Here is a 22,778-nt window from a genome sequence, read left to right as displayed (position 1 = left end):
TTGGTATAGAGATATTTTGATACCCGAGAAAGGACATAGGCTACTTTTTACCCCGGGACATAGGATAGGTTTTATTCCGGGAACTATGCGGGTTTTTCTTTGACTGCGCGGGCGATGCCGCCGCGCGGGTGGAAAGCTAGTAGGCTATATATTATCATCTCGCTAAGACCAACAGGAGCCGAGCACTGCGGGTAAAACCGCGGAGCACAGCTAGTGTAATATAAAGTGTAGTATGTTTACGTAGTATTTAGTAAACTGACTGCTGATTAAAATTATGTTGCTTATGAATATAAGCCAGTTTGAACTTGTAGAGACGATCATTTATTTTGCTATCAACATATTTACTAAGGTAATCTTATCGTTAGTAAAATATACGATACGAATTGAGATCCTACGAGGTTCTGAGAACGTTGGTTAAAAAATAATCCTCGTTTATCTTGTTTCTTGAAAACGACTTTACAAATTGCATTAATTCAGTTTTTTTGCCGTCACCCTATACAATGTATAGTATACATTATTTACTAAAGAAATTTCTTATTTGAAAACAAATATAAATGTAATGTATTCGACTCAAAGGTATGGCAAATTGTACAGAATAATATGTAGTATCTATTTAACCATATAGAGTTTTCCTCATAATAACTTCAAATGAACTTTCCTCACAGGCAAGTATCTAGTCCAGCATTATATAATAGTACTTTGACATATGTGCCCGACCCGGTTTCCTCTTGATTTCTATATACATCAACACGTAACTAGTGATTTATTTATATAAGCGTTTAATTGCAACTTGAATTACTGGCCTAGTATTGTCAACTAGAGATTCTAATTCTAAAGATTTTTGCCCTTACATTGACTAATTTTTACAAGTTCCATATATTCGGAATGTCGCGTATAACGTTTTAATTTTTAATCGATTCATGATAGCCCTTCCCTTTTAAATTCTATCCATATTAGTTGAATATACAAAATCCAAAATATTAACTCTGAAAATGATACACCGTAGTTATATGATAACATTACGAAAAAAAAAAACAACTTTAAAAATCGAAAATCCATGTCAGCGAAAAGGCCTAGGCGACTAGGTCCTACAATTAATATTATGAATGCAAAAGTTTGTGTGGATGGATGTATGTGTATGTATGTTTGTTACTCTTTCACCCAAATACTACAACCGTTTACAATAAAATTTAGCACACATATAGAGGGTAATAAGGGATTAATACATAGAATAGGTTTGATCCTGGAAATCTCACGGGAACGAGAACTATGCGGGATTTTCTTTGAAAACGCGGTTGAAGCCTGCGTATGAAAACGGTCATCCAGCAGTGGTTATAATATATTGCTTATATAATAACACCTTGGGTATTTATACACACTGTTTATCACCCGTGGGAACCAGGTTGGGAACTCAATGTAAGAAACAATCGTCTATTTTTTTGGTTTATAATATTGGGTTCTCTTAATTGTTTCGTTACTTAAGATTCAAGATTCTACTTGATATTTGTGTCGAGCGAGATAAAGTATAATAGCACCTCGTTCCCACTATATGGTTTACCTATAAGGTACTATATTACTATTATAATATATTCTGTGGTACTATGTAAAATAAAGTACTTACCTATTAAAATACACCAAGAAGTGAAGTCCCATGTCCCCTAGTGGGGTAAGTGGCAGATGCATTGTGCATACATCTGTTTCACTGATCGATTTTCTTTAGGGAAAAGTAAGTGATCAGCCTTCTGGGTGCTGCCAGACCAAGACATTTTTTTTCTTCTTTTTTTACTTCGTCACCAACGGGAATCGAACCTAGGACCTCTCGGTTCTACGCTCACGCGTCAACCATTGTACCAAGGGGGCGGCCTAAAAAATACACCAAACACATACCTAAATGTACAAATAGGACGATTTTAATGGCCCTTTGTTTGAATGTAATGAATATTATAAAATTTAAACGCAGTAAATAAGTAGATAAACTTAGTCGTGTTGATTAAAATATCGATAATCATAATATTTGAGTTACTATTATTAAAACATGTTAATGATATAGGTATACCTAATAAATATGGGGGCACAGAATACTTAATACATAGTAGCTCACACTAATGAGGGCTAAAAATAAGAAATTACGCTTCTAATTACCAACCTTGGTAATTTTTCAAGGTTTAATAAGAGATGTCCTTTTAATGTATTATTAACTAAATATGGTGTTGTGTGTCTTTTATTAGAAGTTACATTTAAATATTCCGTACATGTAATATGTACATTGTACATATAATACGTATGTGTAATATGTATACCTAATAAATACCTACTTCGCACGTCAGTCGTAAAAATTATCATCTATACATATAATAAAATCGTAGGAAAGTCAAAACTGTACATTGAATATTTTTTTAAAAGAATACATAATCCATGATCTATAATCGATATAGAAGCCAAAAATATAGTTTTTAGAATTTTTGTCTGTTTGTCTGTTTGTCTGTTTGTCTGTTTGTCTGTTTGTCTGTTTGTCTGTATGTTTGTCCGAGCTAATCTCGAAAAGTACTGCATAGATTGACTTCAAATTTTGCATGAATATTACTAACAGGTCGTGTGAGGTTTTTTTAAACATATTATCATGCTATCACCTCCGGGGGAGGAGCTGTGAACCTTTACTTTTCTTACGTATTCCGTGTACTACGACAGCGTACAATCTAAAGACTCATGTTTAAATGTTGTTTTTGAGTAAGCCATGCTATAATCTAGCTTTACACTATAAAAACTACGTCATTTACGTAATTTGGGCAGAGAAACTGTTTAATGAATCTTAGTACTATAAAGACAAATTTGATTCAGCGCCATCTATGAGATTTCGTAAAAATCAAATCAATTTACATGTTAACACTACTGAACACAATGTTAAAAATTAATAATTTAAATATAATTATGTTATTTATTTATTTAACTCTTTAACCCATAATAAATCTTCCCTTCCCTATAAGGTGCGCTTATATAATTCGTGTGAATATACTACATTTTTAAAAGTGAGGGTAGATGTATATTATTTTAAGTCAAACTAGACACCATTACAGTTAATCTAATATTGATTGTGTTCATTGGTTACATTTTTAAAAATCTTCGTGTTTTAATAATTCGATCACGAGGCGGGACTCTAATACAAAAAGGTTAGTTCGTTGATAATTATTATTCCTTCATCATTTACATGTTGTTAGTAAAAATATACTTTGACTGTTAATACTTTTGTTCAGTATTTATCTGTATGATTATTGCTTGGTAATTAATATATTTTCATGTCGTATACCTAATCATAAACATAAGTGTGATGTGAAACTAGCTGGATTTATTTTTACACACTCACAGTCTTATATTTTGTGTTAATGTTAAAATAGTATTAATAGTGTAAACTGTAAATCATAATATTTTTTCAAAGTTAAAAATATTTCCTTTTTTCTGATGGTGTTGCCATCGAATTAAACCGCGCTGTCGTTTCGTTCACAAAAAGTCATGTTATTAGGACCGAATATGTAGCCGCCTCAACTTACGGAAACGAGAGTAACCTGCGTTGTCTGTTAGTTATTATATAGTCGAATTTAACGTTACATGGAAATTGGAATCTAAATATATGTATACCTACTTATATTAAATCTGTAGAGGTCAATTCTGCACATGAAATATATTTCCTAAATAACTATCACGAGGTGATTAGAGATCGACATCGACGTCAAAAATGTTTGTCCGTCTGTCTGTCTGTATAACCGTTATAGAAACAAAAACTACTCGACGGATTTAAACGAAACTTGGTACAATTATTTTTCATATTCGTGAGCAGAGCAGCAACTCCATTTTTAAGCTTTCGTCGCGTGTGCGTTCTTAATGCGTGTATCTTAATGGTTAAAGCTACACAGAAATCAAGTATGAAAGAAATGTTCTCCATATTATATAAAAAATATCTCCCGACATCATAAATGTCTATCTTTTATGGTTGAGCTTAGGAGTTCAAAGCTTTCTGATTATATTTGTCTACTAGCTGTCCCCGCGACTTCGTTCGCGTGGAATAGTGACTATGGGACCTATGACCATGGGCTCAGGGTGGGGCAACAATAAAAAATCATTTTTATTTTCATGCTCCCACTCCCGCGCCCACTCGCACTCCCACGCCATATGCCACGTTCAGTCCCAATCCCACGCCCACGCCCACTCCCCTTCACAATTAGTACCTACCAGATCAAAGCCAGGGTAAGCGCCCCACCCAGCCCCACCGTGGCTACGCCCATGCTGAATTACTACTTAACATACAATTATTGAGTAAATACGTACAACCATACTGTACTGTTGTACTACCATAAATAATTAAAAGAATTGTTATTAAAATTTCTTACTAAACTGAGCTAAAAAACTTACGTACCAAATTATTAAAGAAAATCAAGAAATGAAATGCCTAACCTATACCAAATAGTTACTACATATTGTAATTAAAAATTATGATTAGTATATAATATCGAAAATCAAAAAAGAAATGCCTAACTAATTCTACGTAAAATTTCTTTTAAATTATGTCATATTATTTTTTAGGAACCATGGGGGGGGGGGGAGAGGAGCAAATTCTATTTCCTTCCTTTCTTAAACGGATGTTTTTAATAATCTATGGTGTAGCCAGTAGCCACTGATCAGCTTAATCGATACTCAGTTTTTATCAAATCCAGAAACAAATCCAAATTAGATCTTTCCTGTCTCACGCACGTAACTAAAGGCTGAAGAGAGAGAGAGCACGTAACTAAACCGTTTAGACGAAGAAAAGTGTATAGAAAAAGGAATAAATAATTTCATAAACTTCCCGACGATCTTTAAAAATAAATTATAACTTTCATTTTTTTCATTCCCACTTTTACCCCTATGTAGGTATAATAAGTGGATGAACCAATTTTGATACACTTTATCTAAGAACCAGCGTCGGAAAATATTCTGCCTAACAAAAAAAACCGCATCTAATTCGGTTTACCTGTTAGCCAGCTACGGTGCCATAGACAGACACACACACACAGAAATACATAGCGGTCAAACACATAACACCAGTCTTTTTGCGTCGGGGGTTAAAAATATAATACGACATAATTTAAAGGACATTTTATGTGGAAAATTTACCTATACACCAGGGTAGATAATTTTTGAAACAAAAAAAAATCGCAGTAGGATGAAACCCATTAGAAAAGGATATGATAAAAATGTAAGGAAAAATAAATTACGGTCAATCGGAGTTCGGGAAGTGGGAGGGGGGGAGCTTTTAAGAGAAAAAAATGGTTTCTCTCGATTTCTCGATAATAATAACACCTGCTAATTTTTTTCTACATATTTTAATTGTACAGACATCACTTTTCCACAATTTTATTATATGTATTGGATGATGATTGAGATTATAACACTCTTAGTCCGTTTTAATTTTTATTCACCCGCATCAGTGCCACCTAAAAAATCTTTATATATCGAAATTCGAGCAAAGTTAAGAAAATGAGAAATAAGAGTTCTCAAGGATCGTTAGAGATAAGAGGCTTACTATTGACCGAAAACAATAGTAAGCCTCTTAACATGACCGAAAACGTGTTATGCCGAACCTGAAACCGCTTCACAACGAGAATTGCGGCTCACAGCTGACCGCGAACGGCATGTACTATCCTGTGAGACCGAAACCTTCACTGAAAGTATATATAACGTCTCACAGCTGATCGCAAATGGCATATTGTACTATCCCGTAAGACCGAAACCCTCACTGAGAGGGAATTACGTCTCACAGCTGATCACGATCGTCATATTTTATCTCGAGAATTCTGAAACTTTTACTCAATATGAAGACCGTTTGACAAATAATAGGGTGCACCATAATATTATTCGATCTCTCGAAGATGAACATGAGCATAAGCAATGACTAGAGTAGGGACGCGAATATTACCATTATTTGAGACAAGAACGATTAATAAGTTTGTTTAATGAAAGATTAAGAATTGAAACTATTGGTCTCTTTAAACGGACGAATAGCGAGAGGCCCGTCTTATTGCAGACAGATTTCGACATAGTCTTAATGACTTAGAGGTAAACATAGAAGATCAATCTACAAATTCGGTGGTGTGGTCCGACAAAATAATATAAAAGTGGGTTTGCTTATAACCTCACAATTGATTACAGATCATCTTCTGTATAGGCGATATTAACGTAGTATGTTCTTTTTGTAATGCTTTAAAGTGGAGTAAGGAGTCGGCTTTCGTTTGAAGATACGCCGGAACCTTTGAAATCACTACTTTTAAGTTTTAGAGGAACATGTGCAATCTAAACAGTTCTTAGACAATATTAGCTCTTATAGTATTGCGTTTTAAATGATCCTTTGGTGCTCAACAATTATCAGATGCTCCTTTCATTCTTACTTTTAAGATACAAGGTCAAGTTTATCATTTGATAGGATCCCTTTTGCCTGAAGGCCAACCTAAGTTTCTTTAAATATATTTTGTATTCGACTACGACGAATAATCGAATACAAGAAATCAATATTTCTCGAATTTAAAACTGAACTCATTTCACAATTTTAGAACATGTTAATTCATCAGGTTAATCCGTATATATGCATTTTAAATCGACATTAGAAGCTTTTCCTTAAGATGGTGATATTAATATAAAATTGGTATAAATGCCGATAGACGGAAGTCTATCAGCACTCAGGAATTCCCTGAGCGTGTTATAACGCCCAGGCCGCAGTATTACAATTTTTCCTACAGTAGGGCGACGAATGTATTTTCGCATAGCAACGGAGGGGAACTCGTGGGGGGTAAAGTGACGCGGGCCACGTACCACAAACATGTTTAGTTTGTGGTACCGAGCGCGAAAGAAAGTCATCGTGTTTTTAGTAAAGTTACTATGTAAACTAACGTAATTTATTACTTAGGTACATATTCTATAATGGTGCGCTCAAACTGTTAATCTACATTTAATTTAGATTATTATTTTAATTACTAAGAAATGTAGAATTTAAATCACATTCATTCATGTTTTCCTCAGATATTCGATGTCTATGATTTTCGATGATTTTAAGATTTTCTTATCAGAGTATTCAATTTTAATGTAGTTAAATTTTATAAGAGACAATTAAGAACATTCAAAAATAAAGTGTCACGTATTTTTTTTAAACGACGAATGACGAAAAACGACCGAATCGCGGACGAAGTCGCGGGCAACAGCTAGTAATATAATGAATAAGTAGGTACCTACCTAAATAATTTTGTTTTATTGTCAATGACACATTATTAAATTAATAATCAAACATAAGACGCATTGCAAGAGGCAAAAAATTGATTAATACCAAAAATATAAGACATAGAGTCGTGTAGAAAAGTCATTTAGATATAAATATTATTTTAAAATATGCTTTATTTTTACTTATTTTTACGAGAAAATAAATTTGCATTTCAACATAATATTATGTTACTTACTCGTTGCAAAGAAATTTGGAAACAGCTTCATTAACTTAACCCTAATTTCAAATCCATAGTCCATACTAATATTATAAATGCGAAAGTAACTCTGTCTGTCTGTCTGTTACCTAATCACGCGTAAACTACTGAACCAATTTTCATGAAATTTGGTATGTACCTCCATATTTTGATACCCGAGAAAGGACATAGGCTACTTTTTATCCCGGGAAAATGACGCAATCCCGGAAATCCTACGGGAACGTGAACTATGCGGGTTTTTCTTTAACTGCGCGGGCGAAGCCGCGAGTGGAAACCTAGTTAGCCATATTTTATATTCAGCCGCCACATGTCAACGTACCACGGTCACTGTGGCACCACTCCAGCCCCCCTAGACAAGTGGCTTTCTATTAGCGTAAAGTTGAATAGAATAGATTATGAATGTATGTGATTGACGTAATCAATCGTCGTCGTCGTCGTAATCAAACGTCAATCTCATACATTCATAATCTATTCTATTCAACTTTACGCTAATAGCAAGCCACTTGTCTAGGGGGGCAGGAACGCTTTAATACCCTATCTACACATTTTTAACCGATTTCAAAAAATGAGGAGGTTCTCAATTCGGCTGGTATATTTTATTTTACATAATACATTGACTTAACAATATAATATTTTAACAAGACACTTTTGAAATCAAAAATGCCTCGTTTGTACTTTCCCTCACGAAGACTACATGTCTTAACAATTGTGTTTGTTCACGACGGATGCTATCTTGATTTCCTCGTTTTAATTGCGAAAAATTACTATCGCGTTTCCATGTAATATGATATCTGTCATATTTATATAAGTATTTTCCTATAAGAGTAGGTAGGTATTTTATTTCTGACAGGAGAATGTGTTTGACGTATTTATTAAATATTAACTATCGCTAAGGTTATGTGTAACTTTATGTCACGTCTATTGTCTATGTAGTAACTATGTACCTATGTTTTGAAATTTTAAGCTATTTTCACTTGCATAGATTTTATGTCAGACTTTGAGCGTGGCGACTGAATGTAAAAATTCCGTAACGAAAAAACCTAACACCCCCCACTCCAACCGGCACAGCGATGCGAATTGCGATGCTCTGCAATAGCTTTAACGCGGCAGTCCTCAAGTGCCACATGTATTTTTTTTTGTTACCGCCACGTTACCGCCAGCAAAGATGTTCAATTCTTATGCGCTTGTCATTATAGGATTTATCTAGTGTATTATGAAATCTTTCTCCACCTATGTAAATAACAAATTAATTAAACATAATTAAGTAAGTTTTTCAATAATCTAAATCGGTGATTTAATAAAATGCTATACTTTCATTTACATTTAGATATTAAAAAGTTTATCGTTACTACAGAAACTTTATTGTCATCTAAATGCAAATTATTTACCGTCCATGAAAAGTTGCATAACGCAAACATTTCTTCACGACCAAACACGCTTTAATTTGAATAATTTAACGTCCTTACAAGTTTGATTGCGACTGTAGCAGTACGTATATGAAGCTAATGTGTTAGTTGACAAACAGGTTGGCTGATAAGACTCCACCCCATGTGTGAGCCAAATCTACTTTCACTGTGTGCCATAAACTATAGTGTCCATTGACACACGACTTTATTTTTTATTTTTATGTGTTTTTTTTTGTATTTGGTGTGTCTTTATTTAGATGTAAGACAGTTTGAATATTAGGAAACCACAACACAGATTTGGCGGAAATATTCAAAGTAAAAAATATGTAAGTACCTAAATCTGATGATATCTGAACGATACTCTTGCCATCATTGAATTAAATAGCTGAGACTGCAAATGAAACGGCTGATTCAACCATTTACGCAATATTTTTGTTTAAATAAAACATATTAAAAACTAAAATCGCTTCCATTATCATAATTTTACGTAAAATATAAAACTTATTTTCAGATTTATTAAAATATATATTATGTAGTTACATTAATAAATAATAATTACAAAAAATTGTAATCAATATTATAACTACGTGTTCTTTATTTTGGCAAAAATTAAAGTAAGTAATTAATAATTATAAATAAAAAAACCGTACCGTACGACAACGGAAGCATATGAGGTGATTTGTAGATTCGATCTACACTCATACTGTACCGCTCCCGTTTTGGTATGATCGCAGTACTTAGTAAATAATTGCATCCAATTGATATTTTGAGCATTTCCAATGTTCATGAATCATTAAAAATTAAATAAGTAACCTAAATTCTAAGTGTAGTATTTTTTATCGCAGATCTCTATGTTTTTATACATTTGGTACAAAATTAATTCATACTATCTCTATTAGAACTCTAATGTTTCAATGTCGCTGAATGTAGCAAATAAATAATATTTAACTTTTCTTCTGCGTATTTTGTGGAGACCCAAAATCTCTCTCTTAGGTCACACCAAAAGCTCTAAATTTATTCGAACGGGAATTAAAAAGAAATCAAATTCAAAAATGGAACAAGTGTTGTCGCGCTCTAAAGGCGCGCTCTCAAACGTAGTTCAAATAGTAAATTCGCGACGATACGGATTCCACCACGAAAAACGTAAGTTTGTATAATATCTTTATGATGCAAGTTGCGTTAAAAATAATTCGCTTGAGTAACTGCCAATTCGTAATGGATTAAATTATTAATTCAGTTATGAGAGCAGTGTTTTACGATTTTTATTACATAACAAAGAATTTGGTGCGGTTATAAGGGTCGTTGTAAGTACGCATTTACTGGCTTATAACTGAGATAATAGAAAAATGGTTATGGTTTTATATTTTTATTATACCGACCTTCTAGGCCTTGGCGTGGCGTTGTAAAAATGTTATGATAGTTTGTTATCTAAGGATGAAATATTGCAGCAATTTGGAACGTAAATAATGTTTTTGGATTTAAAAGCAAATAATAATAAAAACTTACCAGATATTATCGAGTTCACTTTTAGAATTATTGTAAGAAAACAATTTGTCATAATTTTAATTTGGTTCTGGTCTAAGCACATAATTATATAAGTAGGTATGAAGAATTAATAACGTTTTCATTGTCTACCAACATTATTGATTTATTTTCTTAAATTTTCTGTATATCTGTTGGGAGTCTTCCTAAAGTTGAGGAAAAGAGATAACTTCTAAGTGACCTTATTTTTTTTAATTTCATAATATGTTGTAATACTGTTTATCAGTAAGGTCAATACGTCACAATTTTTGTGAACAAAGTAAATATTGACGGAAATTGTGTCGTAAATGTAAAAAAATTTGGTCGCTTTAAAAAAACAGTTATTTTTATGAGCGATCTTATAAGTACTACGTGACCAAGCCAACTAGACCCTTTTCAACTGTGACGTCACCCGCCCATGTCTCGGGTAAAGATAGCAAAAAAAATATATTAATAATATCACTGTTCGCTCTCCGCTATGAATAGTCTTATTTTTCCCCATTTCGAGGGCTGTCTATGAATGAAAGGAAAGGGTAAAAACTTAAACAAATAACAACAAAAAACTTAACAGTCAAAAACAAGATTTAACGATTTAACAATAAAAAGTACAAAAATAACTAGCGATGCGAAACGTAGATGCGTCGATGCTGCGAACAGTACTAAGGCGAACGCGGTACCTGAGGCGGTAAGCGGGCGGGGAGGTCGCATTCCACCCGAGCGTCTAGTTGGCTTGGTCGAATAATAGGCGTTATTAGTAGATATTTAATGTAATTGTCTTCAATATGATATTGCGCAAGCCCAATTTAATTTTCGGCTAGTAATGAACAGTCTATAATTTCAAGGATTGCCAAAATAATCGACTTAACTAGATCATGTATTTCTAACCCTTGACATCATATATGTATGTAACCGGTTTTCACCGGTTCTAATCTGTCAATTTGACAGTACTTTCGAAAGAACCTTGCAAATATACAGGTGAAGGTAACACGAACTTTGATCTAGAAAGCTTGGTTTTTTAACACGCTTTAATAGCTTCTATATGTTTGTATAACTAACTTTAGACTCGATTTTGATCCAATTTAATGGAGTAATTTACTTCTAACTTTAGACACTTATCTAGAGACGGTTACGATGCAAGAATTTCATGAAATTATCTTTAACTACTAGAAGGGGATAACGATTTTTTTGCAGAATAGCGCAGAAATTTGTTTTTATCGTTTTTTGTTGTAATAAAATCCGAAACATTGTTCGTAATATGTGAAGTAGGTAGTTTTATTGTCTGCACTTTTATTAATGGACCAAGAAATCTCTATAGATTTTTGTTCTACCAATATAAAGTGTATTTTTATTTCCAGACAGCTATCCGCCAACCCACACTTGTCTAGCGTGTTGGTTTATGGCCTGTATCCTTAGCAGTGCCCCAGCAGTGGGAACGTATATGGGCTGATGATGATGATGATGATGATTCTAATTTCCAGATGGCCATAACCTGCGACTGTCCGATGTCGCAGCCGGGCCCCACGCTCGCGGCGACTTGCGGTGGGGGCGCCTTCATGCTTTTCATGGGGCTGCTTGAAGTGTTCTTGAGGAGTCAATGTGACTTGGAGGACCCTTGTGGGAGGACACAGGTATGATTTTACGCAATTATATATTAAGGAAGACCTTTAACAGCTTTTAAATGTGATTTATATATTGTGAAGTATCAAACACTGACAGAGAGCGTCGCGTGGTTACTGGGAGACGTATTTTAATAAATCAGGCCCCGGAATCATATACACAATAGAAAATCTATTGTGTCGTGGACCGATCAGACCGTTCGGGGCTCGCGAAATGGAATGTATTTAGTTAATTATATAATAGTAATGTATAATAAAATGATTAGAGAATAATACGTTGGATCTACTTTTACGCGATGTTTTTGTAATTTCTTATTTCACCCAAAACAGCAATTTGGATTCTGTTATTACGATGTTCACGTTAATCGTTAAATTTATGTGTTTAATAGTCAATTTCATTTTTAAATCGATGCATTCTGGTTGTGCTATAAATTTTAACTTCCATTCCAATTAGCAAATTTCTTGGGTACCTACAATGGTACCTACCTATTATATCCTTTAATAAAAGATTGCTTACATCTCACTTATGTCTTATTGTTACACAATATGCAATAATAATACTGCATACTTCCAATACCTACCTAGTTTACAAAATGTTTTATTAACATAAAATCGTGAACTATTGTATTGTTAGCTATCCTTGAGTACAAGGTATAAATGAAATCAATCCCTTTAAATCAAAATCAATAAGTAACAAATATGTATACAGGTGAAACTAATAAAAGCATGTCAAATGCCCAAACACAATCTCCTAAATGTTCGTAATAAAATACGAATTTCTCTCAATCATTGCACAACACGAAGTCATAACTGTATCACAATGATTCTTTGGTACGACCGCAGCCTGCGGGTCTCAACCTTTGCCATGATCGTATTGTAATCGACAATCGTGGCTTAGTAACGTGAACTATGGAAAACGTTACGTAAATCTCTAAAAATGGCTGCAATGAGAGAGAATGATCTAGAAGAAAATTTGGAGTCAACAGTGCGTTTCTTGCTATCCTATATATTAGCATAATAATAAGTACTGACGATAAGCTTTCAGCTTAGATCTAAACTATAAAACAGCCCACTATATGTAATTGAGTATTATTGGTTGATTTTGTGAGCATGGCGAGATGTTTGCAACTCTATCACACGAAAAAAGCGGATCTAATTAGAATTAGGCAGAGGTAGATTCTGAATATAATTAATGACTTATTTATATTTATAAATACTTTATTGCACTTAAATTTTTGTCCAACCCCGATAAAGAAGTTTCACTTCAACAAGAAATACAAACTCTTAAAATAATATAACTTACACTAAGTACAATTGGTGGTCTTATCGCTTAGAGCGATTTCTTCCAGACAACCTTCGGTGCAATAGAGGAATAAATACATAAATAATTATTATTTATTAAGTACTCTTTTACTTTCAGAGTTCTTATTACCAATAAATAATGTGAACAATCTGCATGTCCGTTGATTACAATTTACATTGTAAACTTATCTTCCGTTATATCCTAAATAAACGGAAATAGTTAACACGAAAATGCACTCAAGACCAAATTAGAGGTGAAATCCTTGTTAGTTCCAGCTGCATTGAAAGCTCTAAAATTTGCACGGTTTTGATAGTTTCCTATATCTATTATAGCATCGTTTTTTGACTTATTACTATGAAAAAGCATTGCTAATAGAATAATATGTCAAATAATATTTCTCACCACTGCATCTAATGTATATTTAGCCTCTATGATATTTAGCCATTTTTTGCGTTGCTTCGAAATGGATGCCATTAGACTGTATTTAGTTACCAAATATGGACCTTTGAACTACATTGCAAAACTTATTCCTTTTAATGATCTTCTATGTAGTAATAAAGAAGAAATCTTTGTAATCTGTATTTTGAAATAATTTATTTAAAGCGACAGCAAAAAAGAACAGGGAAACCGTTTCTGTTTTTATTTTGTTTGAAAAATTATTTATCATTCATCTTGTGTTGAACCTTACTTTTTTAAATACATGCATTATTACATTTATTATTCACAATTTTTTAAATCTATCTATGCTTATAATTTAAAGCTAAAGCCGTTGTTTGAACGCGCTAGTCTCTGAAACTAATTACTTCATCGCATCGTAATAAAGCCCATTTTTTTTATTAATTTAGCATAGAATTTGGATTTCGCAGATCCATTTGTTAGTACAAAATATGTGTTTTAAATTTTAATGTTGTTCAAGAGGAGAGTGAACAGGTACATTCTAGGGAAGCGCGCTCCATCTTAGGCCACATCTCAGCTTACCATCAGGCGAGATCGTGGCCAAGCGCTCCCCTATTGTAGCATAAAAAAAATGTTAGTAATTACATCTAAAACTAAAAGTAAGTCTAAGTCCAAGTCCACAACATACACAACTTATGCAAGAAGGGAGAGCTAGTTAACTAAATAAATTATTTCTTCTTACAGTACCGTCGTCACATGGACTCCGTATACGACTTTATCGTGGTAGGAGGAGGATCTGCCGGGTCTGTGGTGGCAGCCAGATTGTCAGAAGTGCCTGAATGGAGAGTTCTGTTGTTAGAAGCAGGTAATTATGACGTCACTATCAATAAAATGTTTTTATTTATTAAGCTATTGCATAGCTTCTATCGCGGGCCTTGAGCGCGGGGACCGAATTGAGAAATTCCGTAACGAAAAAACCTCACGCTCCCCACTCCGACGGGCGCGGAGGTGTGGCTTGAAGGCATAGCATGCAATAATAGCTTTACCGCGGCAGTCCCCGAGTGCCACACGTCTTTTATTTTTTATTTGTTTTATTTATGGAATACACAACAATAAATGTAGATACACATTAAATTAAAATTTATAGGAAGACATTATCTAATTAAAATACCTACGTATCTAATGTATTTATTAATTAGGTGTACACAACATTCGCATTAATAACATACAATTAAACAAACGAAAGAAAAACATAATTAATATAATATACCATTTTTTATTTGCTACTGGAAAAACTGTGAAACTGTTTTGTGGAAGATAAATTATTATTTAATTAGTTACCTTATCTATACTAATATTATAAAGAGGAAAAGTTTGTAAGTATGTATGTATGTATGTATGTATGTATGGTTTTCACGCAAAAACTACTGGACCGATTTCAAAAATTCTTTCACCATTAGAAAGCTGCATCTTTACTGAGCAACATAGGCTATATTGCGTTTTCAAAAAAATTAGAGATCCTTACCAAAAATGCAATAATGTAACCCAAGGTGTAAAAAAATCTATACATATAATAAAATCGTAGGAAAGTCAAAACTGTACATTGAATATTTTTTTAAAAGAATACATAATCCATGATCTATAATCGATATAGAAGCCAAAAATATAGTTTTTAGAATTTTTGTCTGTTTGTCTGTTTGTCTGTTTGTCTGTTTGTCTGTTTGTCTGTTTGTCTGTATGTTTGTCCGAGCTAATCTCGAAAAGTACTGCATAGATTGACTTCAAATTTTGCATGAATATTACTAACAGGTCGTGTGAGGTTTTTTTAAACATATTATCATGCTATCACCTCCGGGGGAGGAGCTGTGAACCTTTACTTTTCTTACGTATTCCGTGTACTACGACAGCGTACAATCTAAAGACTCATGTTTAAATGTTGTTTTTGAGTAAGCCATGCTATAATCTAGCTTTACACTATAAAAACTACGTCATTTACGTAATTTGGGCAGAGAAACTGTTTAATGAATCTTAGTACTATAAAGACAAATTTGATTCAGCGCCATCTATGAGATTTCGTAAAAATCAAATCAATTTACATGTTAACACTACTGAACACAATGTTAAAAATTAATAATTTAAATATAATTATGTTATTTATTTATTTAACTCTTTAACCCATAATAAATCTTCCCTTCCCTATAAGGTGCGCTTATATAATTCGTGTGAATATACTACATTTTTAAAAGTGAGGGTAGATGTATATTATTTTAAGTCAAACTAGACACCATTACAGTTAATCTAATATTGATTGTGTTCATTGGTTACATTTTTAAAAATCTTCGTGTTTTAATAATTCGATCACGAGGCGGGACTCTAATACAAAAAGGTTAGTTCGTTGATAATTATTATTCCTTCATCATTTACATGTTGTTAGTAAAAATATACTTTGACTGTTAATACTTTTGTTCAGTATTTATCTGTATGATTATTGCTTGGTAATTAATATATTTTCATGTCGTATACCTAATCATAAACATAAGTGTGATGTGAAACTAGCTGGATTTATTTTTACACACTCACAGTCTTATATTTTGTGTTAATGTTAAAATAGTATTAATAGTGTAAACTGTAAATCATAATATTTTTTCAAAGTTAAAAATATTTCCTTTTTTCTGATGGTGTTGCCATCGAATTAAACCGCGCTGTCGTTTCGTTCACAAAAAGTCATGTTATTAGGACCGAATATGTAGCCGCCTCAACTTACGGAAACGAGAGTAACCTGCGTTGTCTGTTAGTTATTATATAGTCGAATTTAACGTTACATGGAAATTGGAATCTAAATATATGTATACCTACTTATATTAAATCTGTAGAGGTCAATTCTGCACATGAAATATATTTCCTAAATAACTATCACGAGGTGATTAGAGATCGACATCGACGTCAAAAATGTTTGTCCGTCTGTCTGTCTGTATAACCGTTATAGAAACAAAAACTACTCGACGGATTTAAACGAAACTTGGTACAATTATTTTTCATATTCGTGAGCAGAGCAGCAACTCCATTTTTAAGCTTTCGTCGCGTGTGCGTTCTTAATGCGTGTATCTTAATGGTTAAAGCTACACAGAAATCAAGTATGAAAGAAATGTTCTCCATATTATATAAAAAATATCTCCCGACATCATAAATGTCTATCTTTTATGGTTGAGCTTAGGAGTTCAAAGCTTTCTGATTATATTTGTCTACTAGCTGTCCCCGCGACTTCGTTCGCGTGGAATAGTGACTATGGGACCTATGACCATGGGCTCAGGGTGGGGCAACAATAAAAAATCATTTTTATTTTCATGCTCCCACTCCCGCGCCCACTCGCACTCCCACGCCATATGCCACGTTCAGTCCCAATCCCACGCCCACGCCCACTCCCCTTCACAATTAGTACCTACCAGATCAAAGCCAGGGTAAGCGCCCCACCCAGCCCCACCGTGGCTACGCCCATGCTGAATTACTACTTAACATACAATTATTGAGTAAATACGTACAACCATACTGTACTGTTGTACTACCATAAATAATTAAAAGAATTGTTATTAAAATTTCTTACTAAACTGAGCTAAAAAACTTACGTACCAAATTATTAAAGAAAATCAAGAAATGAAATGCCTAACCTATACCAAATAGTTACTACATATTGTAATTAAAAATTATGATTAGTATATAATATCGAAAATCAAAAAAGAAATGCCTAACTAATTCTACGTAAAATTTCTTTTAAATTATGTCATATTATTTTTTAGGAACCATGGGGGGGGGGGGAGAGGAGCAAATTCTATTTCCTTCCTTTCTTAAACGGATGTTTTTAATAATCTATGGTGTAGCCAGTAGCCACTGATCAGCTTAATCGATACTCAGTTTTTATCAAATCCAGAAACAAATCCAAATTAGATCTTTCCTGTCTCACGCACGTAACTAAAGGCTGAAGAGAGAGAGAGCACGTAACTAAACCGTTTAGACGAAGAAAAGTGTATAGAAAAAGGAATAAATAATTTCATAAACTTCCCGACGATCTTTAAAAATAAATTATAACTTTCATTTTTTTCATTCCCACTTTTACCCCTATGTAGGTATAATAAGTGGATGAACCAATTTTGATACACTTTATCTAAGAACCAGCGTCGGAAAATATTCTGCCTAACAAAAAAAACCGCATCTAATTCGGTTTACCTGTTAGCCAGCTACGGTGCCATAGACAGACACACACACACAGAAATACATAGCGGTCAAACACATAACACCAGTCTTTTTGCGTCGGGGGTTAAAAATATAATACGACATAATTTAAAGGACATTTTATGTGGAAAATTTACCTATACACCAGGGTAGATAATTTTTGAAACAAAAAAAAATCGCAGTAGGATGAAACCCATTAGAAAAGGATATGATAAAAATGTAAGGAAAAATAAATTACGGTCAATCGGAGTTCGGGAAGTGGGAGGGGGGGAGCTTTTAAGAGAAAAAAATGGTTTCTCTCGATTTCTCGATAATAATAACACCTGCTAATTTTTTTCTACATATTTTAATTGTACAGACATCACTTTTCCACAATTTTATTATATGTATTGGATGATGATTGAGATTATAACACTCTTAGTCCGTTTTAATTTTTATTCACCCGCATCAGTGCCACCTAAAAAATCTTTATATATCGAAATTCGAGCAAAGTTAAGAAAATGAGAAATAAGAGTTCTCAAGGATCGTTAGAGATAAGAGGCTTACTATTGACCGAAAACAATAGTAAGCCTCTTAACATGACCGAAAACGTGTTATGCCGAACCTGAAACCGCTTCACAACGAGAATTGCGGCTCACAGCTGACCGCGAACGGCATGTACTATCCTGTGAGACCGAAACCTTCACTGAAAGTATATATAACGTCTCACAGCTGATCGCAAATGGCATATTGTACTATCCCGTAAGACCGAAACCCTCACTGAGAGGGAATTACGTCTCACAGCTGATCACGATCGTCATATTTTATCTCGAGAATTCTGAAACTTTTACTCAATATGAAGACCGTTTGACAAATAATAGGGTGCACCATAATATTATTCGATCTCTCGAAGATGAACATGAGCATAAGCAATGACTAGAGTAGGGACGCGAATATTACCATTATTTGAGACAAGAACGATTAATAAGTTTGTTTAATGAAAGATTAAGAATTGAAACTATTGGTCTCTTTAAACGGACGAATAGCGAGAGGCCCGTCTTATTGCAGACAGATTTCGACATAGTCTTAATGACTTAGAGGTAAACATAGAAGATCAATCTACAAATTCGGTGGTGTGGTCCGACAAAATAATATAAAAGTGGGTTTGCTTATAACCTCACAATTGATTACAGATCATCTTCTGTATAGGCGATATTAACGTAGTATGTTCTTTTTGTAATGCTTTAAAGTGGAGTAAGGAGTCGGCTTTCGTTTGAAGATACGCCGGAACCTTTGAAATCACTACTTTTAAGTTTTAGAGGAACATGTGCAATCTAAACAGTTCTTAGACAATATTAGCTCTTATAGTATTGCGTTTTAAATGATCCTTTGGTGCTCAACAATTATCAGATGCTCCTTTCATTCTTACTTTTAAGATACAAGGTCAAGTTTATCATTTGATAGGATCCCTTTTGCCTGAAGGCCAACCTAAGTTTCTTTAAATATATTTTGTATTCGACTACGACGAATAATCGAATACAAGAAATCAATATTTCTCGAATTTAAAACTGAACTCATTTCACAATTTTAGAACATGTTAATTCATCAGGTTAATCCGTATATATGCATTTTAAATCGACATTAGAAGCTTTTCCTTAAGATGGTGATATTAATATAAAATTGGTATAAATGCCGATAGACGGAAGTCTATCAGCACTCAGGAATTCCCTGAGCGTGTTATAACGCCCAGGCCGCAGTATTACAATTTTTCCTACAGTAGGGCGACGAATGTATTTTCGCATAGCAACGGAGGGGAACTCGTGGGGGGTAAAGTGACGCGGGCCACGTACCACAAACATGTTTAGTTTGTGGTACCGAGCGCGAAAGAAAGTCATCGTGTTTTTAGTAAAGTTACTATGTAAACTAACGTAATTTATTACTTAGGTACATATTCTATAATGGTGCGCTCAAACTGTTAATCTACATTTAATTTAGATTATTATTTTAATTACTAAGAAATGTAGAATTTAAATCACATTCATTCATGTTTTCCTCAGATATTCGATGTCTATGATTTTCGATGATTTTAAGATTTTCTTATCAGAGTATTCAATTTTAATGTAGTTAAATTTTATAAGAGACAATTAAGAACATTCAAAAATAAAGTGTCACGTATTTTTTTTAAACGACGAATGACGAAAAACGACCGAATCGCGGACGAAGTCGCGGGCAACAGCTAGTCCTCAATAAAACTTCTGTCATCGCGTGCGCTGCGGAATCTATTGAAGATAGAACAAAAAAATGTTCTACGGTATTATAGAATGGATCAATATCTACAAGAAAGTCCGCGATACCATATGTCCATCTTCAGTAGTTATGTTACTACAACAACTTTTTTACGTTTTCAAAGTAAATAGAAATGCCGACAGTAATCAAACCATGTTATCCATACACATATATTAATCCTTATCCCATTAAATGATGTTTTATTATAGACTGTTTCAATACCAGCAAAATACTTTTTAAATGAAAAGAATTGGATATTCCATTCAAAAGATATACTTAACGAATTTTTAAAAGTGTCAATCTACAGAAAATAGTAGGTATACTGTTCGAGCAGGCCGTAGTGCGGGGGTCACGGAGGAATTCTACCAATATGCGTCTTGACGGAACACAGTGGGGTTTTGGTCGGTAGGAATCCGACATAACCCACGGCACCTCCCCCGGAGGCCGTGGGTATCTATGAAAGATTTCCCCACTAAAACAAAAAAAAGGCCGTAGTGCAGGACGGGGTAAAGGTGATTTTCATGTGATTAAAAATTAAACCTATAGTCCGACCTATAGTAGACTTTTCACTGTAACGATATCGCTATCTATGCGGGTGAAACCGCAGGGCATTGCTAGTCTTAAAATAATTTTAGTATGAGACGGTTTTATAAACAAAGTGTAGTTATATAAAGCGTAAGTACTGTAATATTGAATTTTAACCTAATATCAACAGACAAGAGAGACAATTAATAATCCTCCATTTAATCAAAGGATTTGGTTCACATTAAAAAAATCTTATACCTGCAATTAAGCCATCTGCAATCTGAAAAGAATGCAAAGGATCATGTAAAATTATTCGACTTCAGAAAACATTGGTCAATTAATATTTATGGTATTCACACACAATCGAATTGATATAAGGTCACGGTCACCAGTTCAAAGAGAACACGGTTAAATAATCGAGACAGGAAACAATGAAACACGATACACGATTAATTATTTCAATTTATTATTAGAATTATGATAAGCAATATTAATATTAATATATTCTACCAAAAAAGTTGGATTTTAAACGCTGGAGTTTACCTAAATTGCTGGATTTTTAACGGCTATCCGGTTGGCTTGGTTGGACCCTGCCCCTTCAAGGAATATAACCCTCCCAGAGCATATAATATTTGTGTGATGCACATCGATGTTTGCTCTGTGTATCTATATAAGTATTTATTTAAAACTAGCGGTCCGCCCCGGCTTCGCCCGTGGTACATATTTACGTTTTCTCTACATAAAAACCATCCTCGTACTTCAAGGAATATAATAAAAAAAGAATTATCGAAATCGGTTAAGCCGTTCTCGAGTTATGCGCTTACCAACACATTTTGCGATTCATTTTTATATATAAGAAGATTATATAATAAGTATGTTTATCAGCCATTTGGTTTCCACTTTCCATAACACAAGCGAAAGCTTAGTATGGGCTCAGATCGTGCCGTGTGTGAAAAATGTCCTGAAATATTTATTTATTTATAAATGTATCTATCAAATAAATTGTACCTACATAAAATATCTGTTTTTTTTAGGATTTGATGAACCCACTGGAACTCAAGTACCGTCAATGTTTTTAAACTTCATCGGATCGAGTATAGACTGGGGATACCATACGGAACCAGAGCAGGCCGCTTGTCTTGGGGAAAAAGAGAGGAAATGCTATTGGCCGAGGGGAAAAGTAAGTGATAATATCTATTGTTTTAGCTTTTACGGTTGTTTCTGTCATCTATACTAATATTATAAAGCTAAAGAGTTCTTTTGTTTGTTTGAACGCGCTAATTTCGGGAACTTACTGGTCCTATTTAAAAAATTCTTTCGGTGTTAGATAGCCCATTTATCGAGGAAGGCTATAGGCTGTATATCATCACGCTAAAACCATCAGAGCTAGTATTTTATGTCTTGATATTACAAGCTGTTGGTATAATGCTTGCCCATGTCCTAATCAGTAAGTCAATAATTCCACAAAAAATATTATGTTATTTTTAGTAAACGATAAAAATGATTGCAACGTTTCGATTTCGTTTTTATGGATTACCTAAGTATACATGAAAAATATAACTTCTGGTTTTACAATTCTTCTAAACTTGTCTGAACGTATTCTTATCAACAACCTTGTTCATTACTTCCCATTTTACATGAGCGACGTGCACTCAAGTATTGTTTGTGTAATTTTATTATCTTATCATCACTTATCATTTTAAACTGTCATTACACAATCAGGGGGGTTAAAATGTGTGGAAAAATTACAGAAATGATTAAAGGACATCATGGAGCAGGTAATAATAATAAGACATCATGATACGAGGCCGATCTTGAATTGGATGATACGTGTAATATTTAAGACTAAATCTACAAAATAAAACATAATACCACAGACTAATAATAATATACTACGTATATAATACATATATCAAACTAGATAATATTTTCGAGGATTTTATTTGATCAAAAACATAAAATATTACAATTGGCTCGATAAAAAAAATCTCGAAGTTACCTTTTGCACGCCTCATAAGCGAAG

General features: G+C 33.7%; 1 protein-coding gene across 2 annotated transcripts in view; it reads left to right on the top strand.

The window, feature by feature from the left end:
* The window catches only part of Gld (Glucose dehydrogenase), a 69,250-nt gene that overhangs the window by 16,343 nt on the left and 30,129 nt on the right, over positions 1–22,778 (top strand). For both annotated transcript variants that reach the window (XM_089708836.1, XM_089708835.1), the window contains exons 2-4: positions 11,902–12,051; positions 14,483–14,603; positions 21,790–21,935. In XM_089708836.1, the coding sequence (XP_089564962.1) occupies positions 11,902–12,051; positions 14,483–14,603; positions 21,790–21,935 (417 nt within the window). The remainder of the gene's footprint in view (positions 1–11,901; positions 12,052–14,482; positions 14,604–21,789; positions 21,936–22,778) is intronic.

This window comes from Colias philodice, chromosome 21 (genome assembly GCF_061535455.1).
Source record: "Colias philodice isolate Cphi_HAF_F1 chromosome 21, ilColPhil1 Martin Lab GWU primary, whole genome shotgun sequence".
In the NCBI taxonomy this organism is placed as follows: Eukaryota; Metazoa; Arthropoda; class Insecta; order Lepidoptera; family Pieridae; genus Colias; species Colias philodice.
The sequence above is the reverse complement of the archived record's forward strand: the minus strand, read 5'-3'. Positions and strand labels throughout refer to the sequence as shown.